We start from the raw sequence: 21,590 nt of genomic DNA on the forward strand, positions 1-21,590 counted from the left end.
TTGAACAGATTGAAGCTAGACCTGGAAACAACTAGAAGTACTGTGCTCACAGAAAGAGAAGAACTTGAAGTCAAGGAGGATGAACTGAAGAGATTAAAAGAGGAATTGGAAACCAGTAAGAACAACATGCTAAAAGAAAGGGATGAACTGGAGGTTTTGAGGAAGGATCTCAACAAGAAAAGAGAAGAGGTTGAAGCTGCCATGAAGGGCATCAGTGGAGAGAGAGAAGTCCCTCCAATAAAGACTGAACATGACAAAGAGAGAGAGATGCTGTTGGCAGGAGAGTTCAGATTACAAGAGGAAAGGTCTGAGCTGAAAATGAGAGAAGAACAACTTGTGAATAAAATGAAATCAATAGAAACTCTGAAAGGGAAACTTCAACAGCTGAACAAATGGTTCAATGAAAACATGAAAGACAAAATGCATCATTTGCAACAAAATATTGAAAATGTGCAACTTTTGTGCACTCTATCTGAACAAAAGGTTGCAGAATTTGATGAACAGAAAGAAAAGTTGGCATCTTACATTGAGCTGGTAGAGAGAGAGAAGGAAGGTCTGATGATTATACCTTCAGAGGTGGTTCTCCAGAGAGACAGCATGGAAAATCAGTGGCAACAAAGGTTGGATTTGGAAAAACAAGATCTTGAGAAACTGAAGGTGGAGCTGAAGAAAGAGAGAGAGGACCTGGATCGAGTGATTGAGATGATGAACAAAGAGAAACTGGACTTGGAGCTGATGAGGTCTGATATCCAGAGACAAACTGACATAATGGAACAAGATAAACAAGATCTAGAAGATGAAAGAGACAAGTTGGAAATTTCAAACGCTGACCTACAAAAGAAGAAAGAAAATGCAGACCGTCTGTTTGATGAGTTGAACAGACAGAGAGCCAACATCGAAGATCTGAGCCTTCAGGTGAAGATAGAAAGAGATGAACTTGATCATGACATGACCGTGTTTGCCCTGAAACAAAAAGAACAAGAACTCAAAGAAGCTGAGTTGGAAAGATTAAAGGACGAACTGGAAACCAGTAAGAACAATATGCTCACAGAAAGGGAAGAGCTGGAAGATTTGAGGAATGATCTCAAAAAGAAGAAAGACGAGGTTGAAGCTGCCATTGACAGCATCAGTGTAGAAAGAGAACATCTCAGTAAATTGAAGACTGACAATGACAAAGAGAGAGAAATGCTTTTGAAAGAAAAGAACAGATTGGAAGATGAAAAGTCTGAGCTGAAGACAAGAGACAAACATCTCATGAATAAAATGAAATCACTTGAAACTCAGAAAGGGAAACTTCAACAGCTAAAACAACGGATGAGTGAAAATATGAAGGAGAAAATGGATTGTTTGGGACAAAACATTAAAGACCTGCAAGTACTTTGCACTGTATCTGAAGAAAAGGTCACAGAACTGGAGGGGCAGAAAGAAAACCTGGCTTCTTACACCAAGTTGTTAGAAAAAGCAATGGAAGGTCTGAGGAGTATACGTTCAGACATGGTCATCCAAAGACAAGATATGGAAAATCAATGGAAACAAAAGTTTGAGTTGGAAAAACAAGATCTTGAAAATCTAAAGGCAGGGCTTCTGCAAGAGAGAGAGGACCTGGATCGAGTGATTGAGATGATGAACAAAGAGAAACTGGACTTGGAGCTGATGAGGTCTGATATCCAGAGACAAACTGACATAATGGAACAAGATAAACAAGATCTAGAAGATGAAAGAGACAAGTTGGAAATTTCAAAGGCTGAGCAACAAAAGAAGACAGAAAATGCAGACCGTCTGTTTGATGAGTTGAAAAGGGACAAAGCCAACACTGAAGATCTGAGCCTTCAGGTGAAGATAGAAAGAGATGAACTTAAACATGACATGACCGTGTTTGCCCTGAGACAAAAAGAACAAGAACTCAAAGAAGATGAGTTGAACAGATTGAAGGACGAACTGGAAACCAGTAAGAACAATATGCTCACAGAAAGGGAAGAGCTGGAAGATTTGAGGAATGATCTCAAAAAGAAGAAAGACGAGGTTGAAGCTGCCATTGACAGCATCAGTGTAGAAAGAGAACATCTCAGTAAATTGAAGACTGACAATGACAAAGAGAGAGAAATGCTTTTGAAAGAAAAGAACAGATTGGAAGATGAAAAGTCTGAGCTGAAGACAAGAGACAAACATCTCATGAATAAAACGAAATCACTTGAAACTCAGAAAGGGAAACTTCAACAGCTAAAACAACGAATGAGTGAAAATATGAAGGAGAAAATGGATTGTTTGGGACAAAACATTAAAGACTTGCAAGTACTTTGCACTGTATCTGAAGAAAAGGTCACAGAACTGGAGGGGCAGAAAGAAAACCTGGCTTCTTACAGCAAGTTGTTAGAAAAAGCAATGGAAGGTCTGAGGAGTATACGTTCAGACATGGTCATCCAAAGACAAGATATGGAAAATCAATGGAAACAAAAGTTTGAGTTGGAAAAACAAGATCTTGAAAATCTAAAGGCAGAGCTTCTGCAAGCGAGAGAGGACCTGGATCGAGTGATTGAGATGATGAACAAAGAGAAACTGGACTTGGAGCTGATGAGGTCTGATATCCAGAGACAAACTGACATAATGGAACAAGATAAACAAGATCTAGAAGATGAAAGAGACAAGTTGGAAATTTCAAAGGCTGAGCAACAAAAGAAGACAGAAAATGCAGACAGTCTGTTTGATGAGTTGAAAAGGGAGAAAGCCAACACTGAAGATCTGAGCCTTCAGATGAAGATAGAAAGAGATGAACTTAAACATGACATGACCGTGTTTGCCCTGAGACAAAAAGAACAAGAACTCAAAGAAGATGAGTTGAACAGATTGAAGGACGAACTGGAAACCAGTAAGAACAATATGCTCACAGAAAGGGAAGAGCTGGAAGATTTGAGGAATGATCTCAAAAAGAAGAAAGACGAGGTTGAAGCTGCCATTGACAGCATCAGTGTAGAAAGAGAACATCTCAGTAAATTGAAGACTGACAATGACAAAGAGAGAGAAATGCTTTTGAAAGAAAAGAACAGATTGGAAGATGAAAAGTCTGAGCTGAAGACAAGAGACAAACATCTCATGAATAAAATGAAATCACTTGAAACTCAGACAGGGAAACTTCAACAGCTTAAACAACGAATGAGTGAAAATATGAAGGAGAAAATGGATTGTTTGGGACAAAACATTAAAGACTTGCAAGTACTTTGCACTGTATCTGAAGAAAAGGTCACAGAACTGGAGGGGCAGAAAGAAAACCTGGCTTCTTACACCAAGTTGTTAGAAAAAGAAATGGAAGGTCTGAGGAGTATACGTTCAGACATGGTCATCCAAAGACAAGATATGGAAAATCAATGGAAACAAAAGTCTGAATTGGAAAAACAAGATCTTGAAAATCTAAAGGCAGAGCTTCTGCAAGAGAGAGAGGACCTGAATCGAGTGATTGAGATGATGAACAAAGAGAAACTGGACTTGGAGCTGATGAGGTCTGACATCCAGAGACAAACTGAGATACTAGAACAAGATAAACAAGATCTAGAAGATGAAAGAGACAAGTTGGAAATTTCAAACGCTGACCTACAAAAGAAGAAAGAAAATGCAGACCGTCTGTTTGATGAGTTGAACAGACAGAGAGCCAACATCGAAGATCTGAGCCTTCAGGTGAAGATAGAAAGAGATGAACTTGATCATGACATGACCGTGTTTGCCCTGAAACAAAAAGAACAAGAACTCAAAGAAGCTGAGTTGGAAAGATTAAAGGACGAACTGGAAACCAGTAAGAACAATATGCTCACAGAAAGGGAAGAGCTGGAAGATTTGAGGAATGATCTCAAAAAGAAGAAAGACGAGGTTGAAGCTGCCATTGACAGCATCAGTGTAGAAAGAGAACATCTCAGTAAATTGAAGACTGACAATGACAAAGAGAGAGAATTGCTTTTGAAAGAAAAGAACAGATTGGAAGATGAAAAGTCTGAGCTGAAGACAAGAGACAAACATCTCATGAATAAAATGAAATCACTTGAAACTCAGAAAGGGAAACTTCAACAGCTAAAACAACGAATGAGTGAAAATATGAAGGAGAAAATGGATTGTTTGGGACAAAACATTAAAGACTTGCAAGTACTTTGCACTGTATCTGAAGAAAAGGTCACAGAACTGGAGGGGCAGAAAGAAAACCTGGCTTCTTACACCAAGTTGTTAGAAAAAGAAATGGAAGGTCTGAGGAGTATACGTTCAGAGATGGTCATCCAAAGACAAGATATGGAAAATCAATGGAAACAAAAGTCTGAATTGGAAAAACAAGATCTTGAAAATCTAAAGGCAGAGCTTCTGCAAGAGAGAGAGGACCTGGATCGAGTGATTGAGATGATGAACAAAGAGAAACTGGACTTGGAGCTGATGAGGTCTGACATCCAGAGACAAACTGACATAATGGAACAAGATAAACAAGATCTAGAAGATGAAAGAGACAAGTTGGAAATTTCAAAGGCTGAGCAACAAAAGAAGACAAAAAATGCAGACAGTCTGTTTGATGAGTTGAAAAGGGAGAAAGCCAACACTGAAGATCTGAGCCTTCAGGTGAAGATAGAAAGAGATGAACTTGATCATGACATGACCGTGTTTGCCCTGAGACAAAAAGAACAAGAACTCAAAGAAGATGAGTTGAACAGATTGAAGCTAGACCTGGAAACAACTAGAAGTACTGTGCTCACAGAAAGAGAAGAACTTGAAGTCAAGGAGGATGAACTGAAGAGATTAAAAGAGGAATTGGAAACCAGTAAGAACAACATGCTAAAAGAAAGGGATGAACTGGAGGTTTTGAGGAAGGATCTCAACAAGAAAAGAGAAGAGGTTGAAGCTGCCATGAAGGGCATCAGTGGAGAGAGAGAAGTCCCTCCAATAAAGACTGAACATGACAAAGAGAGAGAGATGCTGTTGGCAGGAGAGTTCAGATTACAAGAGGAAAGGTCTGAGCTGAAAATGAGAGAAGAACAACTTGTGAATAAAATGAAATCAATAGAAACTCTGAAAGGGAAACTTCAACAGCTGAACAAATGGTTCAATGAAAACATGAAAGACAAAATGCATCATTTGCAACAAAATATTGAAAATGTGCAACTTTTGTGCACTCTATCTGAACAAAAGGTTGCAGAATTTGATGAACAGAAAGAAAAGTTGGCATCTTACATTGAGCTGGTAGAGAGAGAGAAGGAAGGTCTGATGATTATACCTTCAGAGGTGGTTCTCCAGAGAGACAGCATGGAAAATCAGTGGCAACAAAGGTTGGATTTGGAAAAACAAGATCTTGAGAAACTGAAGGTGGAGCTGAAGAAAGAGAGAGAGGACCTGGATCGAGTGATTGAGATGATGAACAAAGAGAAACTGGACTTGGAGCTGATGAGGTCTGATATCCAGAGACAAACTGACATAATGGAACAAGATAAACAAGATCTAGAAGATGAAAGAGACAAGTTGGAAATTTCAAACGCTGACCTACAAAAGAAGAAAGAAAATGCAGACCGTCTGTTTGATGAGTTGAACAGACAGAGAGCCAACATCGAAGATCTGAGCCTTCAGGTGAAGATAGAAAGAGATGAACTTGATCATGACATGACCGTGTTTGCCCTGAAACAAAAAGAACAAGAACTCAAAGAAGCTGAGTTGGAAAGATTAAAGGACGAACTGGAAACCAGTAAGAACAATATGCTCACAGAAAGGGAAGAGCTGGAAGATTTGAGGAATGATCTCAAAAAGAAGAAAGACGAGGTTGAAGCTGCCATTGACAGCATCAGTGTAGAAAGAGAACATCTCAGTAAATTGAAGACTGACAATGACAAAGAGAGAGAATTGCTTTTGAAAGAAAAGAACAGATTGGAAGATGAAAAGTCTGAGCTGAAGACAAGAGACAAACATCTCATGAATAAAATGAAATCACTTGAAACTCAGAAAGGGAAACTTCAACAGCTAAAACAACGAATGAGTGAAAATATGAAGGAGAAAATGGATTGTTTGGGACAAAACATTAAAGACTTGCAAGTACTTTGCACTGTATCTGAAGAAAAGGTCACAGAACTGGAGGGGCAGAAAGAAAACCTGGCTTCTTACACCAAGTTGTTAGAAAAAGAAATGGAAGGTCTGAGGAGTATACGTTCAGACATGGTCATCCAAAGACAAGATATGGAAAATCAATGGAAACAAAAGTCTGAATTGGAAAAACAAGATCTTGAAAATCTAAAGGCAGAGCTTCTGCAAGAGAGAGAGGACCTGGATCGAGTGATTGAGATGATGAACAAAGAGAAACTGGACTTGGAGCTGATGAGGTCTGATATCCAGAGACAAACTGACATAATGGAACAAGATAAACAAGATCTAGAAGATGAAAGAGACAAGTTGGAAATTTCAAAGGCTGAGCAACAAAAGAAGACAGAAAATGCAGACCGTCTGTTTGATGAGTTGAAAAGGGACAAAGCCAACACTGAAGATCTGAGCCTTCAGGTGAAGATAGAAAGAGATGAACTTGATCATGACATGACCGTGTTTGCCCTGAGACAAAAAGAACAAGAACTCAAAGAAGATGAGTTGAACAGATTGAAGGACGAACTGGAAACCAGTAAGAACAATATGCTCACAGAAAGGGAAGAGCTGGAAGATTTGAGGAATGATCTCAAAAAGAAGAAAGACGAGGTTGAAGCTGCCATTGACAGCATCAGTGTAGAAAGAGAACATCTCAGTAAATTGAAGACTGACAATGACAAAGAGAGAGAAATGCTTTTGAAAGAAAAGAACAGATTGGAAGATGAAAAGTCTGAGCTGAAGACAAGAGACAAACATCTCATGAATAAAACGAAATCACTTGAAACTCAGAAAGGGAAACTTCAACAGCTAAAACAACGAATGAGTGAAAATATGAAGGAGAAAATGGATTGTTTGGGACAAAACATTAAAGACTTGCAAGTACTTTGCACTGTATCTGAAGAAAAGGTCACAGAACTGGAGGGGCAGAAAGAAAACCTGGCTTCTTACAGCAAGTTGTTAGAAAAAGCAATGGAAGGTCTGAGGAGTATACGTTCAGACATGGTCATCCAAAGACAAGATATGGAAAATCAATGGAAACAAAAGTTTGAGTTGGAAAAACAAGATCTTGAAAATCTAAAGGCAGAGCTTCTGCAAGCGAGAGAGGACCTGGATCGAGTGATTGAGATGATGAACAAAGAGAAACTGGACTTGGAGCTGATGAGGTCTGATATCCAGAGACAAACTGACATAATGGAACAAGATAAACAAGATATAAAAGATGAAAGAGACAAGTTGAAAATTTCAAACGCTGACCTACAAAAGAAGAAAGAAAATGCAGACCGTCTGTTTGATGAGTTGAACAGACAGAGAGCCAACATCGAAGATCTGAGCCTTCAGGTGAAGATAGAAAGAGATGAACTTGATCATGACATGACCGTGTTTGCCCTGAAACAAAAAGAACAAGAACTCAAAGAAGCTGAGTTGGAAAGATTAAAGGACGAACTGGAAACCAGTAAGAACAATATGCTCACAGAAAGGGAAGAGCTGGAAGATTTGAGGAATGATCTCAAAAAGAAGAAAGACGAGGTTGAAGCTGCCATTGACAGCATCAGTGTAGAAAGAGAACATCTCAGTAAATTGAAGACTGACAATGACAAAGAGAGAGAAATGCTTTTGAAAGAAAGAGAAAGATTGGAAGATGACAGGTCTGAGGTAAAGATTAGAGAAGAGCAACTTATGAATAAAATAAAATCAATAGAAGTTCTGAAAATTAAACTTCAGCAACAAAATAAATGGATTGATGAAGACTTGACAGATAAAATGGATTGTTTGCAACAAAAGATCAGAGACGTGCAAATCATGTCCACTGCATTTGACCAAAAGGTTGCAGAAATTGATGAACAGAAAGAAAACCTTTCTTCTTACACTAAGTTGTTAGAGAGAGAAAGGGGAGGTCTGATGAGTATACCATCAGACCTGGAAATTCAGAAAGAAGAAATTAAAAATCAGTTGAAGCAAAAACAAGATCTTGAAAAACTGAAGGCAGAGCTTCAGCAAGAGAGAGAAGATCTGGATAAAATGAATCAGGTGATGAACAAAGAGAAACTGGACTTGGAACTGATGAGGTCTGACATCCAGAGACAAAGTGACATTTTAGAACAAGATAAACAAGATGTAAAAATGGAAAGAAACAATTTGGAAATCTCAATGGCTGAGCTACAAAAGAGGAAAGACCAAGCAGACAGTCTGTTTGACAAAATAGAAAGAGACAAAACCAAGCTTGAAGATCTGACCCATCAGGTTAAGACTGACAGAGATGAACTCGATCATGTCATGATCATGATAACCTTGAAACAAAAAGAACAAGAGCTCAAGGAAGAGGAGTTCAAACGATTGAAGGAAGAACTGGACGTTTTAAGGAAGGATCTGAAGAAGACGACAGAAGAGGCTGAAGCTGCCAAGGACACCATCAATGGAGAGAGGGACCAACTCACTAAAATGAAGATCGACCTCCAAAAAGAGAGAGAATTGCTTTTGAAAGAAGAAGATAGATTGAAAGATGAAACGTCTGAGCTGCAGAAGAGAGAAGATCAATTCATGAATAAAATTAAATCAATACAAAGTCTGAGAGTGAAATTTCAACAGTTAAACGAACAGATGAGTGAGGATATGAAACACAAAATTGATCGTTTGCAACAAAACATTGATGATGTGCAAATCATGTGCACTCTATCTGAACAAAAGGTAGCAGAACTTAAGAAACAGAAAGAAAACCTGGTTTCTTACACTGAGCTGTTAGACAGAGAGAAGGAAGGTCTGATGAGTATACCTTCAGACATGGAAATTCAGACAGAAGAAATGGAAAATCAATGGAAGCAAAAGCTTGAGTTGGAAAAACAAGATCTTGAGCAAGAGAAAGAGAATCTGGACAGAGTGAATGAGACGATTAACGAGGAGAAACTGGACTTGGAGCTGATGAGGTCTATTATCCAGAGACAAACTGGCATATTGGAACAAAATAAACAAGATTTTAAAGTGGAAAGAGACAAGTTGAAAATCTCAAAGGCAGAGCTACAAAAGAAGAAAGAAAATGCAGACAGTCTGTTTGATGAGATAAACAGAGAGAAAACCAACATTGAAGATCTGAGCCTTCAGGTGAAGACAGAAAGAGACAAACTTGAAAATGTCATGGCCATGATTACCTTAAAACATCAGGAACAGGAAGTCAAGGAAGATGAGTTCAAAAGATTAAAAGAAGAACTGGAAACCAGTAAGAACAATATGCTCACAGAAAGGAAAGAACTGGAAGTTTTCAGGAAAGATCTCAACAAGAAGAAAGACAAGGTTGAAGCTGCCATGAAGGGCATCAGTGTAGAAAGAGAACAGCTCAGTAAACTGAAGGCTGACAATGACAAAGAGAGAGAAATGCTTTTGAAAGAAAGGGAAAAATTGGAAGATGAAAAATCTGAGCTGAAGGTGAGAGAAGAACAACTCATGAATAAAATGAAATCAACAGAATCTCTGAAAGGGAAACTTCAACAGCAGAAAGAAACTGACACATTGGTAATCAGAAAGTCTGAGTTGCCTGTTGATGAGATGTACCAAGAAAAACAGCAACTTCAGGAATCAGACACAACTATTGAAAAGAAGAGGATGGATATTGAACCGCCTAAGCTCCAAATCAGAGTTAACCAGCTCACCACTGTAATGAACTCCATGGAAAGTCTGAGAGCTAAACTCAACCAGCTGAATCAAAGAACAAATGAAGACTTTGGAAAGGATATCGAAAGATTAGAGCAGAAAAAGGGAGAAATACTTGAGTTGAACTCTACATTGGAATTCATATATGAAGAACTTGTTAAACAGAAAAAGAAGACCACTAGTTATTATGACCTGATCCAAAAAGAACGTGCATTGACAATGAAGTTTGACATAGCAGTACAAACTGAAGCTGTCACAGAAGAATGGCTGCAGGAACAAGATGTTGATAATCAGGATTTGAATAAACTTAAGGAGTTTGAATGTGAGAAGGATGTTCTGCAGTCAGGTGTCACAATCCAGACTGAAGAATCTGAAGACCAGCTGAGGTTCGAGGAAAGTAAATCTACAACACTGTCCGAGGTGGTGGCAGAGCAAGATGACTTCACAGAGGAGAAAATCTCAAAAAGAGATTACTTGCGAAACATCTGGAAGGAAACTCGAAGGGAACGGAAGGAGATTGATCAAATGAAGCGCAGGGGTCATGAGATGAAAGACAACCTGGAGAAAAGACTGAAGGTGATCAATCAGTTTGTTAAGAGAACATGGACAAAGAAAGAGAGGGAACCAATGGAGAAAACAAGTCTGGAACAAGGACTAAGTAAGGACACGACATATCAAAGTGACTCCAAGACAGACCTCAAAACACTCGATGAAAAATACACAGAGCTCCAACTGCTTAAGGTTCGAATGCTCACTGAGATTGAGAAACTCCGCGTCAAAGAAAAGGTGTCTGGGACAGTAACAACTAGTGACAAAGGCAATCAAACACTCCAGTTAGATACAACTACAGGGGATGCAACAGTGCAGGTTACAGAACAAGCTTCTACTGAAGCATACGAAGAAAGTGAAGCAGGTCAAGAGACAACCAGTGGACTCCTCTTCCAGCTCCGGCATTATTGCTATCGTTGCTGCTGTCCTTGCTGCGCCTGCTGTAAGCAAGTGTGTCCAGAGAAAGAATGAGAGACATGTCTACATTTGACTTAACCTCATGTGTTCCACAGAATACAACTTGACATTTCGGCTCTGAACAGTTCTGTTTTTGTTGTGCAGATACTTTCATTTGACACTTCTGTAAACCATCATGAGAATTAACAAAATACAATTACAAAACTATTTAAAATATCAGTGTGTTTCTGCAAATCAGAGGCTTGTGTGTTTCAAAAAATGCTTAACCTTTACTGGCTATTGCACTATATTTTAGTTTTATAATGAGGTTTAATAGTGTACCTGAACAATTTGACTAAAGAGAGCTTAACTTTTAGTTACCACAGCACTTAATATTGTGATATTAAACTTAATGTATTAAAGTTAACAATCCACTTTTACTTAAGAACAGGGAATTTTCATATTTAAAAAGTTATGTCAAGATGAATTATTTTTCTGTTGTTATTACTGTTTGTTTTTCTTGCTTTTCTTTTAAAGTATTAATTTGTTTAACTTGTTTTGTTGCAATTATTTAAAGGTAGAATCAGTAGGATTTGTCCAAGGTATTTGTAAATGCACCACAATGTCCCAGGATGGAAAACACCAACATTTTGGGTTCTGGAAATGTCCTGAGCACAACAAAATGGTGAGAAACGTTAGGAAATACAGGCAGAAAACATGGTCTCTGCAGATATAGACGCCACCACAAACCTCTAGTGGGTCATAAGAAATGACTGCAAGGCATTATGTTCATATAAGTTTATACATTATTTTTTAGGACATTGTTGCATATTATGCCTTTAGGAAAATAAATAAAATATTTGCAGATGTTAAAAAAAAGAAAGCTTAAAGAATTCCACCTGGAAAGAAATTGTGAAAAGTCAGCTTTATATAGTTCTTAAATGTCAGCACATAAATGTTTGCATTAAATAATTTATCTTTTTGAAATCATCATATCATTGTCAAATAAAACTATCACTACATCCTACTGTCTGCATATTTATTTACTTGTATTGCAAGCTTCTTATTATTAATCACTCCTTCTTAAATTGTTCATAATCAATTTCTTTACAGCTCCAGCAAGGGGAACAGAACCAGAACTAACTTAACTAACTTATTTTAAAACTTTACTAAATTATTTTTTGTAGCTCACATATTCACTCACGTCTAGATCTAAATCTTGTGTTCCGCTTCAACCCCCAAAACAGCGGGGCAGAAATTCACATAAAGATAATATGAACACAATGCTAATCAGTGTTGGGACTAACGCGTTACAAAGTTACGGTAACTAGTTACTGGTTTTCAGCAGTTTTGTGCTAGTTACTGAAAACCAATAACAAGTTACCGTAACTAGTTACTTCATTTCAAAAGTAACTCAGTTACTTTACTGATTAGTTACACCAAAAAGTAATGCAGTACTGTGAAAAGTAACTTTTTAGTTACTATGAAAAAAAAAAGGGCTCCCATTAATGCACTTATAGCCTTCATTTCAGTACTGTTTTGCATTGGAGATTAATACATTAGAAACTGGCTGCATGTCTTCTACAACATACCCTGCAATGGCTTTATCAACTTTTTCCTGGTTAGCAGGAGCAGTCAGTCCCTCGGTTAAAATCCAGCCACTGTTGCTGAGGTGGTGGAGGTGAAGTGGCATCAGTCTGTGTCTGTGCTCTTAGCTACTAGCATCGTCGCAGCATGTTGTTTCTGTAGGTGTTTCAACAGGTTTGAATTGCTATTTTGGGCAGCAGATAAGATCTTTGATCCAAGACACAACTTACATTTAACTAAAACGTTCTTGTCTTTGTGCTCGACAAAGGTCAAGTAGTGAGAATATCTCCATGTAAAGAAACTTGACTTGGGCTCCTCCGCCGACGCCATGATGATACCAGTCTTGTAAACAGATACGCCCACACAGCGTGTCTTCTCCCGTCTTCCCGCTGACACACACACACACACACACACACACACACACAGGAAGATTCAGGACTACACGGCTCTGGCTGCAGCTCAGTCTCTAGCCGAGACTACACAAAAAATAACGTAAAATAATGGAGTAATGCATCATGGAGTAACGTTAACTGGGTTACGGAATTTTAAAAAATAATGCGTTAGATTACTAGTTACTGCAAAAAATAACGGCGTTACAGTTAGTCCCAACACTGGTAGTTGGCTGTGGCAAAAAGCGCTCCTCACCTAAAGCCTCACACCAAGTGATGGGAACTTTTTTGAAGTCTTATATTTTAACGTTGAGAGATCATTAACCTGGCACCTTCGGCGGGTGGAGGCATAATGAGTACCATACATGTAGAGATGCTTTTAAAGAAACATTTGTAAAAGGGGTCTCTTAATTTTTTCCACGACTGTATATATCTGTGTTGTAGCCTATGCGAGGTCGTGTAGGCATGTTTATAATTTGTTAAATGAAAACAGGTAGAAGCACGGGTAGTTTAGCACAAAGCCTGATTTAGCCTGATATTGGACTGAATTCACCATATTTACTGTGCGGCATTTGTCTTCTGACCTGTGTTCCTGGTTACAAGTCGCATAAACGGAATTTGACAAATTATTATCATTTCAGCATTTCCCTGTTGATCTGCAACTTAAAACACACTTGATAGTGAAAATCTGAAGAGACATCATGCTATATTTCAAGTCAAAACAGCACATTTGATAACCCATTAGATACCATAGGTAATGTTAGCATTCAGCCACTTCCTAGCTAAAGAATTATGCACAAATAAGAATATTGTACACATTAAGACAAAAGATACGAATATGATAGGAATTACAGTACAGTACAAGTGATTGTCCAGTGCACATTTTACATTTGTTTATCAGCAGCAAAATCGCAGGTTTGAAATTATAATCAACTCTTCTGTTCTTTCCACAAAGATGGTTCTTTTCATCTTTTCTATTCATCCTTTATATTCACACACCTCAATGTGTTTTTGTGAGATTCGTGTGATCGCACCAAACTTCCTTTTGAGACTTGAGTACTCAGGCTACAAGTCGATGCATCTAAGCATGGACTAGGAGCAGTCCTGCTACAAGACGGGAAGCCCATCGGCTACGCATCCAAATCCCTAACAGACAGCGAAGTCAACTATGCTCAGATTGAAAAAGAGCTGTATGCCATTCTGTTTGGATGTAAATGTTTACATCAGTACGTTTATGGCCGCCATGTGACCGTGGAAAGTGACCATAAGCCACTTGAGTCCATCATGCGAAAACCACTTGCAGCTGCGCCTCCAAGTCTACAGAGGATGATACTTCAACTTCAGAGGTATGATTTCACCATCATCCACAGACCGGGCAAGGATATTCCTGTAGCGGACACCCTCTCCAGGAAATCACTGCCTGACCAGGACGACAGCCTGAGAGAAGGCATGGACATGCAGGTACATACAGTGAACAACACCTTGCCTGTTAGTGACACTAAACTAAAAGTGATCAGAACAGAGACTGAAAAAGACACAACTCATGCTCAACATACATATGCCTGACAAAATCTATTAGGTTTACCTATGAAATACGTTTTCCCCTTGAATACACCAGTGTTGACACGTATTTCATTGAGTGCAAGTGTATACCCTAAGATTGAAGCCCCCCATGTAAAGTCAGAGAAAACATCTATACTTCGTTTCATGTTCATGTTCTCTTTGGTTAAAATTGTCTCAACAGAGATTTTCACTGACACAAGTGTTGCTCCTATGATAAGGTTGTTGTAGTTAACTAAAACTAAACTAAAAACTCAAACTAAGTGTGAAAAAACATTGTAGTTAACTGAAATAAAAATAAAATAATAGTGGCCTCGTTGCCAGACTCTGACCGGTCAACAAGGGTCTGAACTTCATGTTGTGGACACCGAGTTCATTGTCGATTCATTTCTCTGCCAGGTGGCACCACAGAACACCCACTATTTCTGTCATGTTCCAGTGTGGTGTGATCTTCAAGTGTAGACCACACTGTGAAAGTTTCATATAAATCAAATGATAATTGTCACACGAAGCCTACTTTCTGTTGCCCATCAGCGATGCTGTAACTATGACTCGTAGTTGTTTTGCAGATGTCTTGAGGCCGGGACTCTTATCAAACGTGAAGTTTGGGGCAGATTTTACAACGTACACTGATGTTACAGCAACTTCCTATTCATGGCAAAACATCTAAATTAAAGACCATGCAGCGACCACTGAACGGGATGCCATAATATACATGTATACACACACACACACACACACACACACACACACACTCACACACGCACATATATAGAGAGAGAGACAGAGAGATACACATATATATACATACATACATATGTGGGATGAAAAAGATAATAATAATTAATAATTAATTAATGGTTCAATAGATTAGTATATAAGGTATGTAGTGTTGTAGGTATATCTCTGTATATGATGTGTGTATATATATTTATGCATATATATACACACATATACATATATATGAGATAAAACAGAAGTAAATATATCTATTTTTGTGTGAACACTTACTTCTTACTGTTAAGATATTTTACTTACTGTTTTGTTTCTCTTTTTTTTTCTTTTTTTGAGAGTTTCTTCTGTGAACTTGTACAGGTTTTCTGTTATGTTTTCATTTTGTTATTCTTACTATAGTTTTTTTATGGTTTTATTGTTTACTCTCTGTACATTATAAAATCCATCTATCTACCAACCTACCTAAATATATAGATATGAAGTATTTAACATGTATGTTGACACACAAGTCAATTATTTCATTATTTATTTACAAATGAACTTTTTCCAAGATTCATTGATAAGCTGCGTTGTGATTTGGGTCACAACGGTTTGTAATTTCAGTAAAGTTATTCTTCAGAAAGAAAAAAAAATCAGGAAACACTGCTATTCAACACTGGTACGGATTCAAACATAAACAAAATTATTCTATATGCAAATTTCAGCCTGTAATTATGATGTCATCACAGAATGGAACTCATCATCACAGATCTTCAGAATCAACACAGAGTAACTTCAAATCACACAAGAGACACAAATCCACTCACACTCAGCATATCAGCAGAGGTACACATAAGTTCTGGATATCTACAGGAACTTATTTTCATAAATATTGGTATCGCGTATAAAACAAGATGACGGCCAAGATGTCAAAGACTCTTTGTGACTTCAAGGACGATTCAGGTGAGTGTGAAATCCTGATGAACAGTTTTCTTATCAAGTCATTTCAATGTATTTTTCTGAAAATAAGTTAAAAATCTGTTATTAGGTGCATTAAAAATACTCATTTCCGATGCAAATTATTTTATTGCAATTATTTTCGACAGTTGCGTTAATTCTTCCTGATTTTAGTGCAGCAATCTGCATATTGAGACAAACTATAAGACAGACTCTTGTATAAAATTCTTGAAACAAGTTGAGTTTTATCAGAAACAGATTATAATATTGCATCTTCACAGTCAGATTGTTTCAGTAAGAGGAGGTTTATATGCTTCAATTATAGACAGAAAAGAAATGATTAGCTGGAGTTTATTTACAGTGTGAGGATGATAACATGATTTTGCAGGTAGACTGCGTACTGAATCAGAGTATCTGTACTACACTGAAAGATACTATTAACAAGTTTTATCAGTGAGTAGGCTACTCAAAGGGCAAAGTGGATGTTGAATGTTTTGTTATATTAATTCATTATATTTGGAGTGGGTTTTGATTTTTACTCTTCAATTCTGCTAGAAAATATATTTTAAAACATCAGACCCTTGGATGTTAAACCTTGTAATGGACCAACCTCCTGGCAATTTCATTTTTTTTTACTTTAACTTGCTGTCAGGCAGCTTTTTCCAACGGGAAACCGCTATTATACAAGTCACATATTGCTGTCGCCAAACCAGCCAGACTCCTTTAACAAAAACAGTAATTTTACCTCTGAGAATCTGGGAGTTGCTGGTCTGCCACTGCCTTGATCTGTTAATTTGTTTGTTATATTGCGTGGGTTAGTTCGGATCCAAACTAATGTGTTAATTAAAAAAAAATAAAAGAAATCACACAACACAAGCTAACTGATCGAGGCAGTAAACCAAGAAGAGAAGCTCTGTCTCTGCAGGGATCTTTTCCATAATGTTGTGAGATGTGGGAAAAACAATCTGAGCAGGAGTTTTGCAGAAATGTTCACTGAGTTTATCTCACTTGTAGAAACAAGCAGCAACACCTCTGAACCCAGCACCAGCATGCAGGTGACAAGAAACAAAAGGAAGGCCAGCATGAAGCTCGAGTCTCCCAGGAAAAAGCCGAAAAGTGACTGCAAAGGGGACAGTCCTGTAGCCAGGGGGACCAAAAGAAAGTCCAGTGCCGAAACTGAGTCCCCCATAAAGAGGCAGAGGGGTCAAGACAGCAGCCCCTCACCCTCCATACAGAACCCCTACCTGAGCTCCTGGACCCTCTCATCTTCTACACAGGACTCTTCCTCGAGCTCCTGGACCCTCTCATCTTCTACACAGGACTCCTCCTCGAGCTCCAGGACCACCTCATCTTCTACAGAGGACTCCTCCTCGAGCTCCAGGACCACCTCATCTTCTACACAGGACTCCTCCTCGAGCTCCAGGACCACCTCATCTTCTACAGAGGACTCCTCCTCGAGCTCCAGGACCCCTTCACCCTCCACACAGGACAACAGGAGCACATCCCATTTATTGCCAGACAGAGGTAAGCTGATAAAGAAAATGAATTTGTGTGTGTTGTTTGTATCTGAGTACGTCTACTGTCTTATCAAAATGTCAAAACATTACTTTTGTGATTTGACGCACATATAATTACAAAACAAACATAAGTTTTGGATTTACACATGATGAATTGTGTCAGCTATAATGTATAACATCCACCATAGCGTTCAACCTAACTTTAAACACAGAGGGGTTACACTAAGATGTTTATTACAACTATACTCTGGTTGTGTGTTGTGTTTGATGCAGACCTTGAAGCCAAGTACCTGCAGGCCAACAAACTCGGAGAAGGAGGCTTCGGATCAGTTTATGCTGGCTACAGAAAAATGGATCATTTACCAGTAAGTATTACGTTCATATTCTCACATCACACACACACACACACACACACACACACATACACACACACACACACACACACCATCAGGCTTGTGAGTAATGGAATACATGTGATGGAGTAACTTAATTGGGACACAAAAAGAGTAACTGTCTTCAGTACAGTTCCAGCTAATAATCTAAACGTATTGACACATAACAGAGGAAGGAATAGCTGGACAATAAATCAACCTACAATAACCATAAAACATAAGTCTAAACAATTTCACCATATTTGGTAAGTAATGGAAAGCAATCAAGTTACATTACTGTGATATTGTGATACTTGGATTAGGTTACTGACTACAATTTTTTTAACAGGTTGTACGTTGTTTTATCAGATTACATTTTTAAAGTAATCCTTTCAACCCTGCACATCATGGCTCCCTAAACTAACCAAAGTACTACTGATTGTGTCTTGTAGGTGGCGATCAAACACATCTCTAAACTATATCTGAAGACTCAACCAGTGGTAAGTGCAAGATTATTATTGATTTCTTATAACTCATGAATTGACACTCATTCAGCAAACATTCAGTATTAATTTTAACTGTCATTAATGTGAAACATGTTAAGGTGGTTACTTAGAGTGGCTAAATAAAATTCCAAGAGTTGTTGCAGAAATTAAACTTCATCATGCAGAACACAAGCCACTTACCTGTGGTGATGCTAAGTCGTGGGACCGTGGCATAGTTCTTTCATAGCGTAATATTAGCTTTTTACCTCTGGTGGTTGCATTTATACTTCAAAAATCACAAAAGTGGTTTCACAGACTTTGGTTCACCACAGAGCCTATTTTCTGCACTAATCCAAAATATAATATAATCTAATTGATTTTAGCAGAGGGAACCAGAGTAATGCTAACTTCAGCATTGGGCTACAAAAATACATCATGCCTGCATCATCCATCCACTAAAATACTAATAATTTTGTTATGTATATGCTTTCCTTCAGGTCATACAAGGAGAAACATACATGATCCCCAATGAGGTGCTCCTCATGCTCAGTGCAGCAGGTGGACCAGACTCGGCAGGCAAATCTGCGGTCGTGACATTATTAGACTGGTATGATCTTGACCAGGAGGTTGTCCTGGTCATGGAGAGACCAGTTCCGTCTGTGGACCTGTTCAATTACATGATTAAAGCTGGTCCCCTGGACGAGAACGAGATTAAGGTACTGAAGCTGGATCATGTTTCTGTGAGATCATGTGATATGATATTTTACCCTCAGTTTTTGTACAGTGGGAGGAAGTGTCATCATGCTGTCACCCAACAGTCCCGTCTTCTCCAAATCTCTAGTCTCTAAATGTGTTTCTCTTTATCTCTCTCTCAGAGCATCATCAAGCAGTTACTTGAGGCAGCCATCGCAATGCACTCTGAGGGGGTCTTCCATCGTGACATCAAAGCGGAAAATTTACTGATTGAAGTCGGCTCCAATGTCCCTCGAGTGCGGATCATCGACTTTGGATGTGGCTGCTTTGTGAGCACCGAGCCTTACTTCAGATTCGCTGGTACGATGTCTGGTTTATGCTCCTGTTCTGCATCTGTCTGTCAGTTCCTCCAGGATTTCACAGGCTGTTTTTGAGATTGTTGTGACCTAACCTGTCTGATATCACTTTTTTAAAACTGTGATGCATGTTGCAGTGTTTTCAGGTGTTTTTGCATTTTTTTCTTTGTTGCAATTACAGCAACAAATTAGTTTTTTATAATTCATAAAAACTTAAAGGTACCTTCTTCCAGTGAGAATAAAACTGCAACTGTTTTGAGTGTTCCAAGTAACCTTACCAAAGAGGCTCAGGAATATGCTTTTTATGTGCACTTGGGGGGTATTTCACAAAGAAGCAAAATCTTTGCATTGATAAATCTGAGCATAGCTAAATATCACCAACACTGACATACATTGTGTTCTTGACAAAAGAAAACAACCCATGACAAAATCAATTTTATTTAAACCATCCTTTCTGTCTCTGTCTGCGTATTGTAGGAACCCTTGCGTACGCCCCTCCAGAGTATTTCATCCAGGGATCATATGAGGCAGCCCCAACCACAGTGTGGCAGCTGGGCGCGCTGCTCCATGGACTGCTGGGCACAGACAACAAATTTTCCACCTCCGAGTACCTCGACAAAATGATGACATGGGACAGTAGCATGAATGAAGAGGACCTAAACATGACGGAAGGTAAGACAATGCTGGTGTCAATACAGCACTGAGTTTTGCTCCTGATAGTGTGTAGATCTTTTATCTTTCATGTTCCAGTAGATCACTGAAACTTCCACCCTCATCTTTGATAGTTTTTTCTGCCCTCTCTGTTTTCAGACTGCAAGGATTTCTTGAGGAAGTGCCTGATAGTAGGACCAGAGAAGCGCGCCACCCTGGAAGAGCTGCAGCGCCACCCCTGGTTAACATGATCCTGCAGCCCCACACCACCCCCACCCCCTGAAGACCATCCCCTAATCCCCAACTTTCTCCTCCTTTCTTCTTTCTTCTATCTTCTTTTCATGCCGCTGAGTCACTGACCCACTCTGAGCTCAGTGACTCGGCAGCGTCTCTGGGCGGCACGGTGGAGTTTTCATGTTCTCCCCGTGTCTGCGTGGGTTTCCTCCGAGAGCTTCGGTTTCCTCCCACACTTTAAAAACATGATAATTGGACTGAATTGAAACTTTAAATCAGGGGTTCTCAAAGTGCGGCCCGTCTGTAAGGTTAGATAGGTACAACTTGTAAAAAACTGTCATCTTGCGAGGGTGACGGGAATTATGGTCTGTTACAACACTAGTGCTGTTGGGTAAAGTTAGTGATTTCAGCGGACAACATGGCAGTTTAAAAGGGACAGTTCACCCCAAATTTTTTATTCTGTCGTAGAGATGTCTACCCTCTCTCCGATATAATAGAACTTTTGGCTGGTGGGACTCAAAGCACTAAAACAACATTGTCTCAGACCTTGTTGTGAGCAGTTTCAGCTTTCTTACTAGTGATGGGAATTCCGACTCAACATGGAGGAGAGCGCTACAAAATCCAGCTGGATATATCAGTCTTCTGTTGTGCAATGCCATTTTAATCTGTCAACAAACAGATATTTTGTCTGATAATAATAAAGGTGGGCGGCACGGTGGAGTTTTCATGTTCTCCCCGTGACTGCGTGGGTTCCCTCCGGGTGCTCCGGCTTCCTCCCACAGTCCAAAGACATGCATGTTAGGTTAATTGGTGACTCTAAATTGCCTGTAGGTGTGAATGTGAGTGTGAGTGGTTGTCTGTCTATGTGTCAGCCCTGCGATGAACTGGTGACTTGCCCAGGGTGTACCCCGCCTCTCGCCCAATGACAGCTGGGATAGGCTCCAGCAGCCCCGCGACCCTTACGGACTAAGCGGTTACAGAAAATGAATGAATGAATGAATGAATAATAAAGGTGGGCGGCACGGTGGTGCAGTGGTTAGCACGTTCTCCCCGTGTCTGCGTGGGTTCCCTCCGGGTGCTCCGGCTTCCTCCCACAGTCCAAAGATATGCAAGCTAGGTTAACATCATTATTTCTTACGTAAAACTGCTCACACCAAGGGCTACAGATTGGGTTTTCCTGTTTCCTATCCTCTTTCAATTGGCACCCATCAAAACTTTGAGAACCCCTGATTTGAATTAGCCACAAAAATGAAATAACAACAATAATAAAACAATTAAAAATTGGAGCTTTGAGGGTTGTTTTTTATTTCCTGTATCTGTGGTATTTTCTGTGTTTACAATGACTAACTTAATTTTACAGTATATCAGAGAGGTATACATATCTCACAAACAGCCAGCAGCAAAC

At 39.1% G+C, this 21,590-nt stretch overlaps 2 protein-coding genes across 2 annotated transcripts in view; both read left to right on the top strand.

The window, feature by feature from the left end:
• The window catches only part of LOC146318667 (uncharacterized), a 29,862-nt gene extending 18,930 nt beyond the window's left edge, over positions 1 to 10,932 (top strand). Inside the window, exons 8-10 of the mRNA XM_084730762.1 lie at positions 57 to 4,670; positions 4,728 to 10,788; positions 10,837 to 10,932. Coding sequence (XP_084586888.1) covers positions 57 to 4,670; positions 4,728 to 10,746 — 10,633 coding nt within the window. The 3' untranslated portion in view covers positions 10,747 to 10,788; positions 10,837 to 10,932. The remainder of the gene's footprint in view (positions 1 to 56; positions 4,671 to 4,727; positions 10,789 to 10,836) is intronic.
• Positions 10,933 to 15,835: 4,903 nt separating this feature from the next.
• Positions 15,836 to 20,202, top strand: LOC146318668 (serine/threonine-protein kinase pim-2-like). Its single transcript, XM_084730605.1, has 8 exons — positions 15,836 to 15,884; positions 16,893 to 17,295; positions 17,667 to 17,760; positions 18,219 to 18,266; positions 18,749 to 18,967; positions 19,127 to 19,304; positions 19,778 to 19,972; positions 20,111 to 20,202. The coding sequence occupies exons 1-8, from the start codon at positions 15,836 to 15,838 to the stop codon at positions 20,200 to 20,202; spliced, it is 1,278 nt and encodes a 425-aa protein (XP_084586731.1).
• Positions 20,203 to 21,590: the final 1,388 nt, after the last annotated feature.

This window comes from Lutjanus erythropterus, chromosome 11, assembly GCF_056507025.1.
Source record: "Lutjanus erythropterus isolate fLutEry1 chromosome 11, fLutEry1.hap2, whole genome shotgun sequence".
NCBI lineage: Eukaryota > Metazoa > Chordata > Actinopteri > Lutjaniformes > Lutjanidae > Lutjanus > Lutjanus erythropterus.